Below are 13,861 nucleotides of genomic sequence, written 5' to 3'. Positions count from 1 at the left end.
GTCCAGTTTGGACATCTGAAGCGCACCGAACCCATAAACAGACACACAGTGAAAGAAACTCATTTACACAAAGCACCTTTTTGTTATTTCGCAGCCACTCAAAGGTCCGGATGAAAAAGAGACACGATGCTCTTTTTCCGTGGCGGCTCAGTGGCTGGTCCCGGGTCTGGCTGAACACATGTTGTGTTGCACAATGGTTACTGAATGAGGTGCGCACAGATATCCCTCCTGCAGGGAGAAGTGGCACATATTCAAACTGTGAACCACCAGCCGAGGACGAGGACAATGAACAACAGTGGAAATATTAGTGCTGCAATAACTGGCAGCATTTAAACCCCCCCTCATGGCCCGGGACAAAACGATTGAGGCTTTTTGTGCTTTTGGGTGAAAATGTTCCACTTCACCCTGCCTTTAGCAGATTTAAGCAAGATTGGACAGTGTGATTATGTGTGTGTGCGCTCGGTGTGTTATCTCCTGGTTGTCCGCACAGCTCCGTCTCATCTCAGCTTGTCCTGACGAGATGTAATCAGAGACAGAGGGCAGGTTGTGTGGGGAAAAAAAGAAAAGAATCATGATTACAGATGCATTTTCTTTTATGACAGCACAGCGATGCGCTCTACTGCAGAACAAAACGGAATTATTAATTCAAATCAAGCAACTGGGACTCTTCTATGGCGGTACACACAAAACGTTCTCGTGTGACTGCCACACAATTTGTTTAGGAAAGCCTTTGAACAGTTCCATTTCAAAAGGGTTGAGAGATAGTAACATAAAAACTTGAATCCACAATGACTGCACATACCCATTTTTTTAAAAAACCTGTTTAAGGAGTGTGCTTGCGTTGACTGGTGAAGAATGTGGGAGTAAAGGCTTAGAGCTGGAAATTTAATAGCTTCGATTGTTTAAAAAAAAAAAAAAAAAAAAATCTAAATTAAAACCACTATTTACAAATTAACAAAGCAAAAACTAAGTAAACAAACAAAAAAAAAATACAAAGCTGATACCTGCTGGCACAATATGGCTGCCTGCCTTTCTGAATCAAATCAAACCCTGCCAATGCTAACACGACACACTGGTCCTTGGTCCTTTAAATGTGTCCGCAATAAGACGAAGAAGAAGAAGAAGAAAAAAAAAACAAAAACAAAAAAAAAAAACAGGTTACCTCAGCAACCTGGTCGTGCAATAGTCCGCAAAGTAACCGAAAACGGCACGTTGTCTCCCCCTGGTGGGAGTCCAAGGCAACGCGAGCCATGCTAATACAACAGCTGGCTACTTTCAAATTCAGCACCGCGTCTAGTTATCGCGTCCCTCGTCGACTGGCCCTCAGCACCGCCGCCGCCACCGCCACCACTCTGCTCCTCGCTGCTTTCGCAGAGGCCTTATAAATAGTCCTCCACAATCAAATATTTATCAGCTCAATTCCTGGGCCCTCCCTGAACCGTGGAGCCGCTCCCGAGGCGCAAGGGAAAGAAGAGGAAGAAGGAGAAGGAGACGCCGGCGGTACAGTTAACCCACACAAAAAAATTTAATACCCTTCGTGAGGGGAATAAATGGTCCAAACTTTGACATACTAAATAATGACAGGTGCAATGACACAGGTTTTTAATGTAAAAACTTGCGGCCAACACCCAAATGCTTTGTAAAAAGTCATGTGACATATGACTTACTTACTTACATAGTTAGTACACATACACCAATTTTTTTTTCATATACTTATATACGTTGTTTTTTTCCTTTGTTTTCGTTGATTTTTTTTTTGTTTATCTAGGCCAGCCAGATACAGTACCGATTAAAATACAGTAACATCTGGAACAATACCTATTCGACATTTGTTAAAGTCCAGTCTCTTCCCAGGAATCCACGCTGGGCTTCCAGGTCCGTCCTCTTTGACCCCTGACCCCGGACACTGGAAATCGCCACATGTAAAATCCTCCTTTTGTTTTCTCGTTTCGATATTATTGTATAGACTGGTGGTGATACATGTCCTTGTATCTCGTGTCTTCTGTGCAAAAGTTTTTGTTTTTTTGTCGTCGTTGGTTCATTTTTTTTGTTGTTGTTCTTGTTGTTGTCGTTTCGTTGTCTTTTTGGAAAAAAACAAAACAAAAAACAAACCTAAAACGTGACTGACGTGATGGGACACCTGGCTGTTTCACTTTACAGTTGATGATGACTTTTTTTTCTCCACGTTTTTTTTTTTTTTTTTTTAAACAACTAAACAGTCACATCCAAACGTCACACTCCCTTGGCATGTCACAGAAGGAAACGGAGAGGAGAGGAAAAACCCGAAAACGAACAAAACAAAAAAATCGGAACAAACGCTCGTCAATACCGGGGGGGGTTGTGAGGCGATGACAGAGAGGAAGGTTTGTGTGTCTACAGTGAGCAGCATCCTCCATTCGTACCACTTTGTTTTTTCTTGTTTTTTTTTCTCAGAATAAGGCACCGCTGCATAAAGAAACATGGCCGACAAACCTCTCTGGGAGAATGACGAGGAGGCAGGATGGAGACGCTGCATTATTTCCGGTGACTCAGCTCAAGTTCGCATTGTGTGCGTGTGTGTTTGTGTGCTGTTTGTTTGCGTGAGTAAATGTGCTTTGTGTTTTCGGCAGAGAAACAAACGTGCGCTTGTTGCGTGTGGACAGTTTCCCACTGGACACGTCTGTGTTTTCCACTTCTTCTAGTCTCGTCTCGTCTCGCCTTGCCTGGCCCCGCCCATCTCACCCCACACGCCCACCCACACACACCCACACCCACACACGCGCACGCTCGCTCCCTCAGACCGTGCTCTCCAGCATCCACTCGGTGCTGCTGAACGTGACCCTGCGGCTGGCGAGCGGCGACGGCTCCGTGTTGAGCTGGTTGGTGGACTTGTGCCACCTCGTCCTCGCCCTGCGCGGGTAACTGTGGCTCTGGAATATGGAGTAGTCGCCGCCGTCGAAGGAGAAGCGGTGACGAGTTCGCGCCAGCTCGTTGGGCAGCAGCCCCACGGCGGCCAGGGCGCCCCGCTTGTCCTTGAGCCGCGGCGCCTCGGTGGCGCCGGCCGTGGCGCCGATCAGACACAGCGACATGGTGGAGCCCATCAGGCTGCCGTCCGTCTGTGTGTCCTCGGAGGGCGGGCCGGAGCGCTGGCCGTCCAGACTGCTCCTCCGCTTCATTTTGTCCGCCCTCAGCGGAGGCAGCTCCACCTCCAGGACGGCGGCGGTGGTGGCGGCGGCGGCGGCTGCCACGGCCACTTCCTGCTTCTTCTTCTTCTCCCCGCCGCTTTCGCCGCCCTGCACCAGCGCCTTGCACTCCTTGGGGGGCGGGGCCTCGCCCTGGCCCTCGTCCGACGGCTGCTTGGAGGCGGAGCGATGCAGCCGCTGCTGGCTGCCGTTGACCTGGCAGTGAACGCCGGACTTAGCCTTGGCCTCCTCGGGGCCGCCGTAGGCCTTGTAGCGGATCATCAGGATGATGATGAACACCAGCACCGACGCCACGATGATGCCCCCGATGATGATGATCATGGTGCCGCCCAGGAAGGGGCTGGTGATGAAGCGGCACTGGCTGACCTCGCCGGCCGTGTGGAAGTGCACGCAGCCGACCACCCGCGTGGCCGTCAGCGAGTTGATGCCGTCGTCGTACACGGCCAGCACGCACAGGTCGTAGTCGCGGTCGGCCGCCAGGTCGTTGATCAGGAAGTTCTTGTTGGCGGACGGGATCATCCTGCGCCCAGAGAGGGAGAGGGAAAGAGAAAGAGAGAACAAGAGAGAGAGAGAGAGCGAGAAAGAAGAGGGGCGGAGATGCAGACGATTAATCAACAGGGACGCACGCCCGCGCGGTGCCGATTTGCATAAAGCTGTCTTGAAATTACGGAAAAAAAGGTGTCACGTGACAGAAAGACAGCAGGGGCCAACGCGGCTGCCGCGTTAAAAAAAATCACTCACTGTGGGGAAAAAACAGCGGAAAAAAACCCCAAAAGAAAGCGCAACATTGTATTAAAGTCGACTTGGAAGAGAATATTTCATGACGGAGCGGGGAGGGACGCTGTGTGCGAGACGACAGGGAGGAAGCGGGGAAGTTGATAAACAAAGCAGAGGCGGCTCGCTGTTTAAGAATATGCCACAACAGCTGCGGGGCTGCAGGACAAGTGACGCGCGGGCGAGCGCGAACAAACGAAGGTCACGTCGGGTTGGCGAGCGGCACATTAGACGACGCTAAACAAGGCGGGCTGGAGGCATTGTCTTCAGGTCAGCGCCGGCACTGTTGGTATAATTAGCAGCTATGTTGCTTTTCCCCAGGGGGAGCCCGCGATGGTTATCATTTGTAGGTAATAATGTAGCACCTAAAGACAAAACAACACTCTCAGCTCGGTGCCAAACTGGATGAGAAAATTACACAGGCGTCAAAGTCATTATATATGCGATACTAAGCGCAGAGTGGAAGAGAGACAGGAGCGGCCGGCCATCATTTTTCAATCAATTTGTGGCCGTGTGGATATTCCGACATTCCTGCTTTTACATGATCACAAACAGGTATTTCATTTAACACGATGCAGAAGGTGAGTTATCCAGCCAGGGTACTGGGCAGGCAAGTTAGTCAACAAATGTCACCTTATCGAAGTGGCACAATGATGTGCCAGCTGCTGTTAGAAGCCCCTAGCTAGCTAACATAGCTGTGAGATCACATCTCAATCATGGTTGACATTATGGTCAACGTGTGATTTGCAATAAAATAACAGTCAAGATTAGTGCGCTACTAGCATCTTTTCAGGAAAAAACCCTAGAGACTTTTCTGGGGTGTTGGGGAGGCTTGCAGCAGAGTTTAGTCTTGGCCCAATACAAAATCTTCATCAGCAGAAGAAAAGCAAAGATTAGAAAAATGTCTAAAGTGACCTTTTTGGGGAACCATGAAAGTTTTCAGTAATTGCAGGATTCATCTGCTTAACATTAAACTGAGTCGTTTTAACCTTTATCCTCCTTGAGCAGCTCTAGAACAATTCTAGGATGCTGTGAATCAACACATCTGACTTTAAGGTTGAGCTCAGGACTTAGAACTTTAGACGCTGGACACTAATGGTGAAATGTTGCTGATAGAGCACGTAACTCATTTGTGAGGTCTTCTTCCTTTGGTGCTTTCATACATTAAACCAAAGATGCGAATGCTCCCTCTGCCAGGGCAACCAGGCTTGATGTTAGACCAGTGCACCTAATCACACGGCATGTTTGGACCAATTAATCCAGACAGCTGCTAATGAAAACAGCAAAACACTTACTGTACATACTACAGTTAAGGAGTTCAGGCCCTTGGCATTTTGTGCAGTAACTTGGTAATAAAACAAACAAACAGGCATAGCTACAAGATAAAATAGACTTTCCATGGTTACAGTACAATACCGACGGTGAATGTGGATTTTAATTAATGGCGGGGATGGAAATTAACTTTCCTGGATAATCCCCCCCGATTGCACTCTCGGAGTTGTGTTTATTTCTCAGCATTCCTAATCATGTCGCGTCTTCGGGATTTGTCACCGTGACATTCTGTACCGGTGTGCCGCCGAGCAGATGGCGACTCCAGCTGCCTCACCTTTCTCATGTCTCTGCTCCCCTCCCCAACCGTCCCCACCCCACCACACACATGGCACGGTCTTACCTGTACACCAGAGTGTCGTCGGCGCTGCTGTTGTACTGGATCTGGTACATCCTGATGCCGGGGATGTGGCGCTCCGACGGCCAGCGGATGATGGCCGAGGACGAGTTGAGCCCGGTCACCACCACCCGCCGGCCCTGCTTGTCGTAGCCCTTGGTGTCGTTGGCCGACTTGGCCGAGGTGGTGATGTCGGACAGGCCCGGGTCCTCGCGCATGTGGCCCGTGTTGTTGACGAAGAGCGGCAGCGGGATCATGCTGACGTCGACGGCGGCCGTGGCGATGCCCGCCGCGTTGGACGCCACGCAGCTGAACGAGCCGCTGTCCTTCAGCGTGGTGATGAGGATGTCCAGCGTGCCGTTGTCGTACAGGACGGTGCGCGAGTTGTTGTGCACCAGCTTGCCGTCGGGCGAGCGCCAGTGGATGTCCGGGTCGGGGTCGCCCAGCGCCTTGCACTTGAGGGTGACGCCTTGGCCCTCCATCACGAAGGGCTTGGTGGAGACGTTCTTGGTGATGAGCGGCGGCTCGCAGATGAACTCCTCCTCCTGGATGGACCAGAAGTACTTGTCCGTGAGGTGCTCGGGCGAGGCGCACGTCTCCAGGTCGTCCTCGCGGGTCAGCCGGCGCAGCCACAGCAGCTCGCAGTTGCAGTGCAGCGGGTTCCCGCCGAAGCTGACGGCCAGCGTGGACAAGCCGGATCCCTTGGCCTCGGACGAGATCTGGGCGTGCTGGAAGAGGCTGTCGGGCGGCAGCTTCTGCAGCCGGTTGGAGGTCATGTCCAGGCGCACCAGCTTGGTGAGCAGCGTGAACGTGCCGGCCTCGATGTGGTCGATGAGGTTGTGGTCCAGCGTGAGCGTGTTGATGTTGGTCATCCTGGCGATGGCCTCCCAGGGCAGCCCGCGCAGGTTGTTGTTGGACAGGTCCAGGTCCTCAATGGTGGAGACAAACTCGTCGAAGGAGGTGGGCGCCACCAGGTGGATCTGGTTGTTCCCCAGGATGAGGTGCCGCAGATTGCCGAGGCCCTTGAAGTGGTCGGGCTTGATGGCCGTCAGCCGGTTGCCGTCCATGTGGAGCGCGCGCAGCGAGCGCAGGCCCAGGAAGGCGTGCGGCGCGATCTGGCTGATGGTGTTGCGCGACAGCGTGAGATGCACCAGGCTGGTCATGTTCAGGAAGTCCCTGCGGCGGACCACGGTGATGAAGTTGTCTGTGAGGCGCAGCTCCACGGTCTTGCGGTCGATGGTGGGCGGCACGAAGAGCAGGCCGGTCTTGGCGCAGAGCAGCGTCAGGGTCGGGGAGAGGTGCTGGCAGATGCAGCGGCCCGGGCAGCTGTAGCCCCTCACCAGGGCTGTACACAGCAGCACGCAGAGAACCAGCCGCTCCATCCTCGATTGGCGTCTGGGGGAGGGGGGGGGGTCCTGCGAGCAAGGCAGATGGAAGAAGAAGAAGACGATGAAGAAGAAGCAGAAGCAGAAGCAGAAGCAGAAGCAGAAGCAGAAGCAGAAGCAGAAGAAGAAGAAGAAGAAGAAGAAGATACAATTAACTTAGGAATAGTGAAACAGATCATTTCATCAGTAAATACTGAGCGGAGATGCCTGTGAGAACAGAGCGGCAAACATTCAGAGTCTAGCCGAGATTGGCAGCACTGCCACGAGGTATCAATCACAAAATGAAACAGAGCTTTTCTGAAGTAATGACACCTGGGATGATGAAAGGCTTCGCCAACCCTGCTGAGGAGCCGCGTCTCCACAGAATCTTAATGGAAATAATGGCACATTCACTGCACAAACAGGCCGCTAAAAGTCTCCCACCGTCAACCGGTCTTCGCCAAACGGTTTTCCCCCGCATGAGATAAATGCAGACGTTCTATTTGCGTTTCCCGTCAAAAGCCCCGTTTGCTTTTTCTTTCCATGAATTCCACACGGGCGGACTCCAACACGAAAAGGGCACTTGTCACCCGCGCTCGCACAATCGCTGTATTTTTTTTCTTCTGTTTTGTTGTTTTGTTCCACATGACCTTTTGCGTTGCACGATGCTTTCCACATGCTTCCGGGATGCGCCGTGAAATTAGACGGCAACTTGTCATGTTAATCAGGCGGAAGGGAGAGCAAAGGTGAAAATGGCACGAAGACGGCGGCAGCGGCGGCGAGGAGGCGACGGCTCTGTTTTCAAATTCATCCAATCCAATGGGGGCCGCAGGTGGAGGCGGTGGTGGTGTTGGTGTTTGGGGGGCGGGCCCTTACATTCACAATTAGGTGCATTGATTTATTGACTCAGCGCCCGAGAAAATGCCTTGCGGTGACATAAGTGAAAAGTGATCCTCGTGCTATAATAAGCGGACGAGACCTCCCCGGAGCAGCGATGGGGATGTGTTGACGCCACATTATCGGCGTTTTTTACCCTCTTTAGTGCTCGTCTTCCACTGCTAATACCTTAAGCTCGGCTGCTGATAACAAAAAAAAAAAAAAAGGTGACAAGTCACTGTGCCTGACAGCGGGGTGGAAGCCACGCAAGGATTGCCACGGCCCAGAATCTTGGGCGTCCCCACAGGGTGGCACTTGTGATTCCTGTCAGATGTGTCGACAGCCACTTCTCTCTCTCTCTCTCTCTCCCTCTCTCTCACTCTCTGTCTCTCTCTTCCTCCCTCCCTCCGTTTCCTCCCAGAAATTATTTTAATTCCAACAGTGCGAGCTGGCAGTGGATTCCGATCATAAATTGAGTCTGATTTCACAGTTTTTTTTTCAGTCCAATTTGTCAGGACTCATTTGAGAGGCCATTCTTCTAATTTTTGCCATGTTGAGGCCATGTTGTTCTCATCAATGGGACTCGCCCCTCATTTGGCCCCCAAAGCCCAAACCGCTGATTTTCTTTTAATACTAAACAATGAAACCCAAATTGGAATTAATTCACAAAAACGCGCAGAATATTTCCGTGCCTCATTTCACCCCGGCCAGATGAAAACAAAAGGGTGAGCTCTTATCTCACCCATCGCCACCACCACAAAAACACCTTGTTTTCGCATCTTTGGAAGAAAAAAAACAAACTTGTGGTTGATAAAAGCTGTAATGCGTGTTCAACATAGTGAGAGGACTGCGGAGACGAGAGTGCAGCGCTGTCATTTTACATCAACCTGCAGTGCATTTGCCAAAGAAAATAGCTCTTTCCAATGCACTCTCGCACGCACGCACACACACAGTCAAGTTGTCTACAACCTGACAGTCAGCAACAGCCTTGCACTTACCATGAAATGCTGCCGTCCCAATCAGAGCTCGCACTGTCGACTATTTATGTCCGTTATGCTGATTTTCTTTAGTTTTGCAGAAATGGTGTTTACACTTTATCCGCCTCTGCACACGCTGTGACCTTTCCCACTGGAAGAAAACCACCTTGACTGCTTAAATTGGAAGAAAACATTTCTCCTCCGCAAGTGATTAAACGAGTATATGCACAAAAGCAAAAAAAAAAAAAAAAAAAAAGCCGTCCCGGTGTGCAAAAACACACGCTTGTAGGTGCACAGTGCTGAGAAACTCTAAATCCCCAGAGAGAACTTATTTATTTAGCACCGCTTCTTTAATGTTGGCAGCGCAGTGTCTCTGCCTTGTCCAAACGAATTCCCATGATATCTTGTTTAAAAGGCGCTGGCACAACTAAAACAATGCAGCAGGGGAGAATGGTGCAGATCATACACCATACACTCTCCTATGGAAGAGCGGAAGACAGGACTTTCAAAGTGCTGAAGTCCTGGGCGGAGATTTAAGTGAATAAATTTAATTCTGCTGCCGTGCCCCCCCTCCCCAATTGCCCCCCTTTATTAAATTTCAATATGACTGTAACCTCTGGTTGATTGTGTTAGTTTTCAGTCGCTAAGTAGGCCACAAATCTCATGGTTTCTCGGAGAACCATCTGCGGCAGAGCATTTACTGACATACCGTCGAGGATGCTCTATTGATCTTTCAGCGTCTCGGGGAGGGGTGGGGAGGACTTTGTTGCTACGGCAACTTTGGTGTCGAATGTAGGTCTATGAATTGAATTAAGAAGATGTTGAGCTGCCTGAAAAGGCAGGGCCGCCATGCATCTTAATGGGCGGTGAAGAGGCAAAGACTGACATGATTTGATATACGAGTGGCCGAGTCAAATTAAAAGAAAAGGGCATTTCGCCGCCTCGCATTTCTATTTCTGCTTTATGGCTCTTTGGGCGTGGCCTGCCGAGGCAGTGCGCGGAGACAACAGGACACGAGGTGAGCGGGATTCAGGTTTCAGTCGAGAGTGAGTGAGAGGCACGAGCTCTCGCAGGGAGCGGCAGATGCATTTGGAATTAAAAGCAGCGTGCGTTTCCATCGTGGCACACACAGTAAATAGATATAAAACTCATTTACATAGTCCCAAAGGAACAATCACATGTACATATGTGCCATGAATATGGAGCGACTGACAAATTCCCTTTGAGACGTTGAGGAACTTTGTATGTAAACACCAACTATGTTGATCCCCATTTACTCCTGACTTTTAACGATTTTCATTTTGAAATTTGGAACCTCGCCACCCGGACGCGGATTCATGCCGTGCTCTAAACTCCACTGAGCTTCCTCTGACATCGTTGCTGTCGGCAAGTAACGAAGAATTAAAATGAGTCTGGATCGTACTTTTTTAACAAAATGGAAAAAGTGCAGGCCTTCAGAAAGTAAATCAGTGGGAAATGTTGCCGAGTTTGAGAGCAATTTGAGCAGATCGTAAAAAGAAATTCAAAGAAATTTCCAAGTTTTTAGCAGGAAAGTAAGAAGCAAATTATTGCCAGTTTTAGTCAAGGTAATAGAAACTTGGAAAACAAAAATAAAAAAAACAACTTTCAGAAGCATAAACAAGAAAAAGCACTTCATATCCAAGGCCAGCACTCCTGCTGATTGGACTGTCAAAAAGCCGCCTTAAAATTGCGCATTAGACTTAGTAAAGACGACTGAAATATGCAGCGGACAGCTAAGTAACGCTCCCCCTGGGCCCCAATGCTGACGCCTCTCCTCTGTATTAAAGGTGCATTTGAGTGGGTGGAAAATGAGCGAGGAGGGGGGTGGGGGAGGAAAAAAAGTGAATTTAAATGCGGGAGGTTGTGCGAGATAAAAAGCCGCATTTCCCGGCGGCTGCTCGAGAGGTCGGCGCTCGTGACTGGGTGTCAGAGGAAAGAGCTGCACGCCCATGTTTACTGAGACAGAGCCTTCAGTGTACAGCAATCACAACTTATTGAGTACGCCGAGTGCACGTAGCTGGATGCTGGTGGTGAAGGATGTTTTTAGGCCTGTTTAATCTACTCGCACGCACCGATCTGTCCTTCAACCCGGCGCGTGGGAGTTCTCTGTCGCAGCGGCGCATTCAGACCTTCACAGGACTGTTTATCTCCATCCAAGGTTGTCGATTGTTCTGCTTATTATTCTGTTGTGAGGCCTCTTGAAATAATAATGATGATAATAATTATTTAAAAAACAAAAACGACTGCTGGTAAAACATTAATGACATAACACAGAAAGTAATACGTTGAAGATAGATTAAGATAAATGAGGTGTGTGCTCGCTGATCTGTGCAAGGGAGGGTTGATCCACAGTGTGGCACCTTCCAAAAATGTCCCCAATCGGTCAAACTTCTTTCGCAGAAGGTGGAATAACATTGAGTAACTTGTTTGTTTGTGGTATTTTGCCCATTTCTCTGGCACTTCCTGTGTGAAGGACGCACCTGCCATGTTTCCCTGCAACTGCCTGCCACCCACATTTTTCATTTAAACAACGCTTAAAATTCATTTTCAACAAACAGCGTGAAACGATTTTCCATCAAAGGCGGAACAAACAGGTGTCGCCTCACGTGGCAAAAGATTTGAAGACTCACAGTCGGGACGCACGCCTGCAGGTGGAACTATAAAGTGGGAAAACAGTCAGCAAGAGGCAAAATAAGTAAAGAAAAACTATCACGGCTTCTGCAAGACAAAGCATCTCAAGGGGGTGAGGCTGTTGGCTGTTGATAATTAATTAAATGCCACTCAAGCGTCAGTGTTACCACTGTTTGATTGCCGGCTGACTTGGCTCTACAAACACACCCTCCTTCTAAATTTCTCAAGAGCTGTAGAAACGGAGGCAGCTCATCAGGACAGGTCGCAGACTGCTCGATTCTTCTGATTAAAAAAAGCAGGGTGAAAAGCAACATGAATGATTGAAGATGGAACTCATTGAAATGGAACCAAATTCTTTAAATATTAAGAAAACAGACTTTAAATGTGCCCTGTTATGAAAAACAGACACTTTTTGCCTTCACTGGCATACCAGCTAACGCACAGAAAAACAACAACTTGCATTTGTAGTTGTGTTGGCTTTTCCAGGTTACTGAGCTGAAATGGGCTGTTTTGGATTATGCTCGACTTCCTATTTCAGTGGACCAGATGATCAAAGTAACACCTCTGCAGGTTTTTTTTTTTTTTTTAAACTGTGGACGAGGCTTTCTTGCGCCCTGTCCCTGTGAGCTACCATCTACCCCACTAGCTAGCGCTAGCTAGTGAGCGGCTGGCCAATCACAAGGGAGCGTGCTGCTCCAGGGTGGAGCCACGGTTTGAACAGGTAGGGGAGGGTGGAAGAGAGGCAATCAAGACTCTTTAGGCTGAGAGAGAAAAACACTTGTTTTTTTGAAAGCCTGTACAGTTAAAACTAGGAGGTTTTTTTTTTGATCAAACAAACGTCGTTTATTGTTGGCAGTTGACCAGAATGAATGTATTCCATCAGGAAATGGCCTTAATCAGGCCCCTTTAACATATTCCGTCTTATACAAAACACTATCTCAAATACATGAATATATATTGTAGTGTGCAGCATCTCAGCGTACATAACCTTTGCACAACAAACACTGGATCATTAAATCACACCAACTTCACGTTAAATAATTGAAGCCCCGGCTGCACAAGCGCTGCGATGCTCCGTCTCTCACCAAACAACAGTCACATCACATTTATGTTCAGCCGCAGCTCAGCCCATGTTACGGACACGTGAGCACAGAACATCGCCCACACACAAACACACAAAGATGCAGGCTCTTATCGCACATTCATGAACGAACCGAGTGACAGACCTGCAGTTAAGGACAGGCACACGAACAAAACAACAATAAAAAAAATCCTTCTTCACTCAAAGTTTCTAAAAAATCATCACGGTGCTCCGTTCAATTCAAAGCAGGTCCGCTGGTGTCCTTTTAAACAATCAGGGAACACAACGTTGCGCGAGAGCGCGGCGCAGGTTCCACTGAGCGCTAAAATATTCCGTGTCAAACAGCCGGTGCTATTTTTGACCGCAAAACACTTTTTTACCGCTGCTGCAGGATTTTTCAACGCCGAGCGCCGGCTTTGAGAATTACACAGGACGAGCAGCTGCCAGGGCGATAAAGCAGCATCGCAAGGCCGCCCGGGATAAGTTATGATATCTGTGAGTTTAAGAGTCCAGCAAAATGAAACCCGCTTTGGTCCGTCACCTTCTCAGTGACACCGACATCCTGCCGGACGTTTTAATTAGGACCGTCGGCAATCCTCCGAGGTATTCTCATAATTAATTCATCAGACTTTAACAGAGGCTTGCATAAAAGGAGAAATGTAAATGACTGAAATGTATGTGTTGGTGTTTGCAATACGGGTGTCCTCCACTCTGATAGTGGGTATGAATGTCAAAAAGCAGGATACAAACTGATTATGTTCAACTTTGGAATCACTTTTTCAAACCATAGCTCATTTTTCATTGTACACCAAATGATGGTGTACAAAAACGTTCTTTACTGTGCAGCTGAGACCATCAGTGGGTAACCATTTTTTATGACGGCATTTTTTTTTAGTGTGGCTGTAGACATAAAATTAGGGCTTATTAAATGAGCCATCCTCGCACAGTAGCTCTCTGAGGAGATTAAGGCCCATTGCCAGACAAAACAAACCATTTGAATATTAATATTGGGCAGGAAAAAAAAAAAGATTTCTTCCCACATATTCATTTTAATTTTGCACATTTTTGCACATTTCACAAATGTTTCATCCAAAAGTGGAGCAGTTGCAACTTTTAAAAGAAGAAAACTTTTCTTTTGCCTGCTCTGTAGTTTTATTTGTCTCTATTGAAAGCCAACCCTGTTGCGGCTGCGTTGTTGTCACCGCTGAGGTGGGAGGGATATCAGTGCTTTTTGTGACATCATTGTGACTTCAATAGCAATGTTGCTGATTGTTTCCCCTTTAATTTGC

The 13,861-nt window shown here is 48.6% G+C and overlaps 1 protein-coding gene across 1 annotated transcript; it reads right to left on the bottom strand.

Moving 5' to 3' along the window:
• Window positions 1-1,501: 1,501 nt before the first annotated feature.
• Window positions 1,502-7,018, bottom strand: lrfn1 (leucine rich repeat and fibronectin type III domain containing 1). The gene is made up of 2 exons (XM_076036368.1): window positions 5,629-7,018; window positions 1,502-3,702 (listed from the first exon to the last, which is right to left on the bottom strand). The coding sequence occupies exons 1-2, from the start codon at window positions 7,002-7,004 to the stop codon at window positions 2,775-2,777; spliced, it is 2,304 nt and encodes a 767-aa protein (XP_075892483.1). The 5' UTR covers window positions 7,005-7,018; the 3' UTR covers window positions 1,502-2,774.
• Window positions 7,019-13,861: the final 6,843 nt, after the last annotated feature.

The sequence above is a fragment of the Nelusetta ayraudi genome, unplaced genomic scaffold, assembly GCF_046127955.1.
Source record: "Nelusetta ayraudi isolate G7.1 ecotype Tasmania unplaced genomic scaffold, CSIRO-AGI_Nayr_v1 ptg000048l, whole genome shotgun sequence".
NCBI lineage: Eukaryota > Metazoa > Chordata > Actinopteri > Tetraodontiformes > Monacanthidae > Nelusetta > Nelusetta ayraudi.
Note: the sequence above shows the minus strand (reverse complement) of the source record. Positions and strands in the feature narration are given on the sequence as shown.